The sequence below is a fragment of the Triticum urartu genome, chromosome 5, assembly GCF_003073215.2.
Source record: "Triticum urartu cultivar G1812 chromosome 5, Tu2.1, whole genome shotgun sequence".
Lineage (NCBI taxonomy): Eukaryota > Viridiplantae > Streptophyta > Magnoliopsida > Poales > Poaceae > Triticum > Triticum urartu.
In genome coordinates, this window is record NC_053026.1 from 471,161,921 (window position 1) to 471,167,244 (window position 5,324).

At 42.1% G+C, this 5,324-nt stretch overlaps 1 protein-coding gene across 2 annotated transcripts; it reads right to left on the reverse strand.

Annotated features, from left to right (window-relative positions):
- Nucleotides 1-368: 368 nt before the first annotated feature.
- Nucleotides 369-4,969, reverse strand: LOC125509927. Of its 2 annotated transcripts, none has more exons than XM_048674990.1 (9): nt 4,721-4,968; nt 3,784-3,974; nt 3,557-3,669; nt 3,145-3,220; nt 2,638-2,666; nt 2,388-2,481; nt 2,039-2,128; nt 1,699-1,885; nt 369-799 (listed from the first exon to the last, which is right to left on the reverse strand). In XM_048674990.1, exons 2-9 carry the CDS (start codon nt 3,970-3,972, stop codon nt 459-461), a joined length of 1,119 nt encoding a protein of 372 aa, XP_048530947.1. In that variant the 5' UTR covers nt 3,973-3,974; nt 4,721-4,968; the 3' UTR covers nt 369-458. The 2 variants fall into 2 exon arrangements, with proteins under 2 accessions (XP_048530947.1, XP_048530948.1); XM_048674991.1 differs by lacking the exon at nt 369-799 and adding an exon at nt 1,176-1,231 and having other exon boundaries at nt 4,721-4,969.
- Nucleotides 4,970-5,324: the final 355 nt, after the last annotated feature.

The following is a 5,324-nucleotide window of genomic DNA, read 5'->3' on the forward strand; positions in this document are numbered from 1 at the left end:
TGGTACTCCCTCCATTCCACAATGTAGTGCTTCCTCTATCCCCGTGCTTCAACTTTGACCGTAAATTTAACTACCAAGACCGATTGCGGCGGGAGCAAAAATTATATCAGTGAATTCGTATTCGAAAGAAGATTTCAATTATATAATTTTTTCTCCCGCCGCAATTGGTCTTGTTGGTTAAATTTATGGTTAAAGTTGGACCTCGGGAAGTGCGGGCACACTATATTTTGGAATGGAAGGAGTAGTTTTCTGTCACGTTTCCGTGAAATATGGTAGTTTTTGGTTAAATACTCGGATATATGTCATGTGATGCTTGGTGATAATAAAAAACAATCTCTTGGTACGAGATGCAGTAAGAACGCAACAAATCAACAATAACACATGGATCATCTACTAAGATGTGCATATGTATAGCCCTTTATTCGCTTCATCATTACCGGTTGTTCTTTTATATAGAGTTACAAAGCAGGATCTATGGTGGTCTGTCGAATCGTGTCCACCCTTTGCTTCTTGGTAACTACGGATGATGTTTCGGGTGGTGTCACGGTGACTTTTGTTTTCCCCACAGCGATGAATGCCACTCTCTTCCTCGTATCAGGCTTGACGACATCTCTGCGTGGAGCCGGCGCAGCAGCAGGCGTGCCAAGAAGAGAACGCGGAGTGTTTTCATCATTTGGTAGCTGCCTCCCACTCTGAGAATCTCCGGCATCGCCGCAATGGGTAGCTTTATCTGGTTGGTCAGCCAGAGAAACATGTTGTTGCTTCGCTGGGGTGTTTGCTCCATCAAGGTTTTCCATCTCTGATATGTCAAAAGTGCAGCATTAGAACTTATAAGAACCTTTTCCAAAGTATGACATGATAAACACATTATTACTCCTGTTCTATTAATGGAATACGCCATCTATAAAGAAATATAAGACCATTTATAGTGATCTAAACGGTTTTAAATTTCCTCACAGAGGGAATAATTAATAAACAAGCATTCCTGTTCTATTAGGTACAACACAAACAGTTGATATTAAAAAAAATGCAGCATTTTGGCAACACATGCAATTTAATTTCCAGCTGGAACACGCACCCAGAAATATGCTTTAAAATTGCAATGGAGATAATAGAAAATGAGACCATAGTCGCAATGTGTTGTCTTCCAGTAAGCACAATCCCAGCCATCATTCAGCTAGGCTAACTGACTAACAGTTGTTTTCATTGCAACAACTTTCAGTCAGGTTATCTGACATATAGAGATATATGGCTATTATACCAAGATATCATGCTAAACAACAGTAGTCTACCATAATAAGTTACAAATTCCAGACGCATACTCTTGAGTGTTTTCTCAAATGTCATCTAGCATAAGAGACATGGAGATGTTATCAGACAACATACTTGAGTGTCATCATAACTTCCAGATAGTCAATTGGAGGTGAATGTAATAGCACCATCAAGACTCTTCATCTTCATTCATACTCATTCTGTATCACTTCCTACCACTTCTTACTACATATATATGTTATTAATACATATTGCATTTTCAGTTTAGATTACTTAACAGAAAACAATTTTTAATTTGCATGCCTTTAGGATACAATTGTATGCGATTGGTTTCAGCAGGCAGTCATGTATAAGTATTGCAGAAAATGCAACCATGGACTCCAAATGTGCATATGTCATTAATCCGAGAAGGTAAAGTGTTCCAACCTTCACTAACAAGTCCAAGGGTCTCATACTGGATTGATGAATCTGGAGTGCACGACTTCAGATCCTCAGCTTGGGTTTTCTGACTGCTAGCTTTGGTCTTTTCATGCAAAACAAATTTATCTTTCACCCATACACACTCCAGGATAGTACTGGGATCATTGCTCGAGGGGTAGTACTCTCTGAAAGCCTGTGGAATGCAGAGGCAGAACCAAGGAGTTATGTAGCGAGGTAACTGCAAGGTCCAGCAACTGCACTTTCGTGTGAAAGCATGATCTTACACAATACATATTTTTCCATGATCAACAAGGATACAGAGTGCTAGTGTGGAAGCAAAACATACCTGTACTTTATCAATACTGATCTTAACAGCCTGCTTTTTATCCGTAAGATCAGTAACCTTGTTGTATATTGATACAACATCAAGTAACATCTGCAAACATAATATCAGAGGCAAGCATCTTAGGCAAAATCTGTGCATAAAGAGACAAAGAAGATAATTGGCATGCATATCATTCCAAGTTGACATTTCTTCCTTTTCGAAAAAAGAAGTTGACATTTCTTAGATTCCTAATTAATACACATAACAGTTTGACTACCAAGTTAGTTGCTGCATAAATATATGGGAGGTTATTTACTGAATTTAATTGATACAATCATTCATAGCCATGCCTGTAGAGTATGTGGCTCACCTGTTGGGTCAGGACCCTCAGTCTTGCAAGCAAAGCAAGCACTGCAGTGCAAAGTTCTACGAAGAAAGATCTAGCAAGTAAAAAGCTGATCTGACTGTAGTATGGATTAAGGAACTTTGGATAGGTAGCAATCAACTCCGAATGAAAGTTACTACGAGATTTGTTTCCTTTTCGGAGGCAAGCAAAGTGTGGGTGTACACCTTCCTTTATTTCTGCTATAAGAAAATAATAGCACAAAAATAAAGGATACACTGCTCCCTTCATAACAGGTTCAGCCATCTGCACAAAATACAGAAAGCATTAGTGTTTTCCCTCTGATGTGCAAACCAAGTTAGCTATCTCCGGTCTCGAAGTTGATCAAGAATGATATGTAAGCTACAACGACTCATCCAGAAGTATGCACCATGCAGTTACAAAATATAGAATTTCTCGGGTGATGAGCTTCATGTACCATATAAGAGTGTATACTAAATACATCGGAAACCTTGCAAACATGCAGGGATAATCACAACACTTTGCCGCTGTACCCTTATAGTTAGCTAAACAAAAGAAGTAAAACAACCAGGCAATATGTGTAGACTACCAGAGATTCAAATTTCAATATTGCGTAACTCGTTACATGAAAGCAAGTACAAGGAACAAAAGTTATGCTCTATCAACAGTGACATTGCATTTATGATTCCACCAAAATATTTGATTCAGTTGCAACAGGATAGTTTACAAAACGCAACCAGTGTCAACAGACAACAAAACGCACCTGGGACAGCAAACGGGCAACCCCCAAAAGCCTCTTATAGTGGCTATGGTTTGCACCAGGCTTCCTCTTACCCTGCCTATAAAAGAAAATATTAAGAAATAACCTGAATAGCAGACTAATATAATTATAGCATCATTATACCAAGAATAAAAGCCAATGAAATAATCTGAACTGCCAGGAAATTAAGCACTGCCCATACAAGTGGAAACAGTCATTAGTGAATAAACTTTTTCTTTGTTATCTCCTAGGATCAATATAAGGACCACAAATATCATCACAACACCACAACATGTCCCAACATGAAGGATTTCTACACATAACAAAAAAATTGTGATTGACATACACATAATAAATGACAAAGATTGTTTTACCGGGGCGTGCAACAGCACCATGGATGAGAAACCTGACGAACCTGTTCGGAACAAGAATAGTGTTGGCCGGCTTACGACAGGTGATGACCGGGAACACCGCATTGATGACCTCCGCGAGATTGGCACTGAGAAGCAGCTTCAGGTCCCTCCGCACCTACGCGCCCATTCCAAACACATACAAATCACACTCGTCAGTTGTCAGTGAATAGCCACACTCGCCCGGAAAAGGTGGGGGAGGGGGACGAGCAGGTCGTAATAGTAGGCGTACCTTGAGGAGGTACTGGAAGTAGGCGGCGCCACGGTGCTGGTTCCGGTGCTTGTAGACGAGGCGCTCAAGCACGCCAGCCTCCGCCTGCAGGTGGCGCAGCGCCGCCCGCAGGCGATGCTCCTCCCCCTCCTCCGCCGAACCCTCCTGACGCTGCGCCATGGCGGTCGCTCCCAGCTTGGTATCTGCCATGTCTAGGTCGTGGATGGATCTAGAATTTAAACTCAATGCTCAACAATCCAATAAAGTACATAAAACATGAAAAATAGTACAAATAATAGTGCGTGAATTGGCAACAAAATCCATCAACTTAAGTTAACAAATCGAAAATAAAAATACACTGCTCACGAGGTAACTAGAAATTACCCAGCGGCAGTGGTGGATCTACGATTTTGAAACAGGGTAATCTACCCTAAAAAAATTACAAATAAATATGACATGCCAATAGAACAACAGAAATTGATCAATATGTTCTTACAAACATATGAAAAATTCTCAAATAAGTTTTGATTTTGCATTAAAAAAACTTGCAAAGTTCAAATAAGACTATGTGCATGTGTTCATTCTTCCACATTTGATACATATATGTAATCATGTGGACCTAGTTGACATTCTGTTCTTCAATATGACAATGACATTTATTGATTCAAAAAAGGAGAGTTTGACCCAAACTGAAACAATTCAGTAGTAAGTAGTAACATTTCTGAAAATTACAGCTCAAGATGCCACATGGATTCAGAAAATGGATCCAAACTAAAACAATTGAGTAGTAAGTAGTAACATTCCTGGGCAGAATTCCGTAGTAAGTAATAAGTACATTACAATTTTCAAAGGAGCACAGCAAGCCTAAATTCTTAACTAGAAGTACTGGCAGGTGGCAGCACGACGAGTACTGAGCAAACAGAAATTTGGGAACAGGCAGAAATCTCATCAAACATACCTCAAACGTGGCAGGTCGCTGCTTGCCTTCTGCAGCTGCACAACGCCGGGCGTCGACTGCCGAGTGCGGTCTCGGCGGCTGCGGGCTGCGGGCTGCCGGCTGGGCGCGGTGGCGCAGGGCAGGGGCGGGGCGAGTAAAGTCGACGGCGAGGCACGGAACCAGGCGGCGAGTTAGGGCGGCGGGAGCGTAGAGGGGAATTGGGAACGGGAGGCAGTGCGCGAGCCGCGGGCCGCGGCTGTAGGACGAGTCGACTCGAGGCTGTGTTTGCTGGCCTTTTCTTCTTCCCGCGGCAAGTGGCCCGGCTAAGGCTGTACCTGGGCTGCCTAGGCAGGCACGCGTGCCGGCCCGGCACCCACGGCCCATCTGCCACGTTGGCGAGGGGAGGAGCTAAATTAGTCCAAAAATGTCAGTTTTTTCTATAAAAAGGGGTGCACATCCCTCTCATTTCTTACACTCAAACCCCCTATCATTTTTTTTGCAAGGTAAACCCCCTATCATTTCCCACACTCAAACATGGATGATCTCAACCAGTTCTACTTCAATGCAAGTGATTTCGATATTCACATACCGAGTTTGTCGATCCCACTGCCCATAATGCCACCAC

Excerpts from the sequence above, each read along its gene's own strand:
- LOC125509927 (XM_048674990.1), bottom strand. The coding sequence starts at position 3,972 with ATGGCAGATACCAAGCTGGGAGCGACCGCCATGGCGCAGCGTCAGGAG. Across the intron at positions 2,129-2,387 it reads TGAGGGTCCTGACCCAACAG|ATGTTACTTGATGTTGTATC; the intron begins GTGAGCCACATA and ends TTATGTTTGCAG. Across the intron at positions 1,886-2,038 it reads TCAGTATTGATAAAGTACAG|GCTTTCAGAGAGTACTACCC; the intron begins GTATGTTTTGCT and ends TGCATTCCACAG.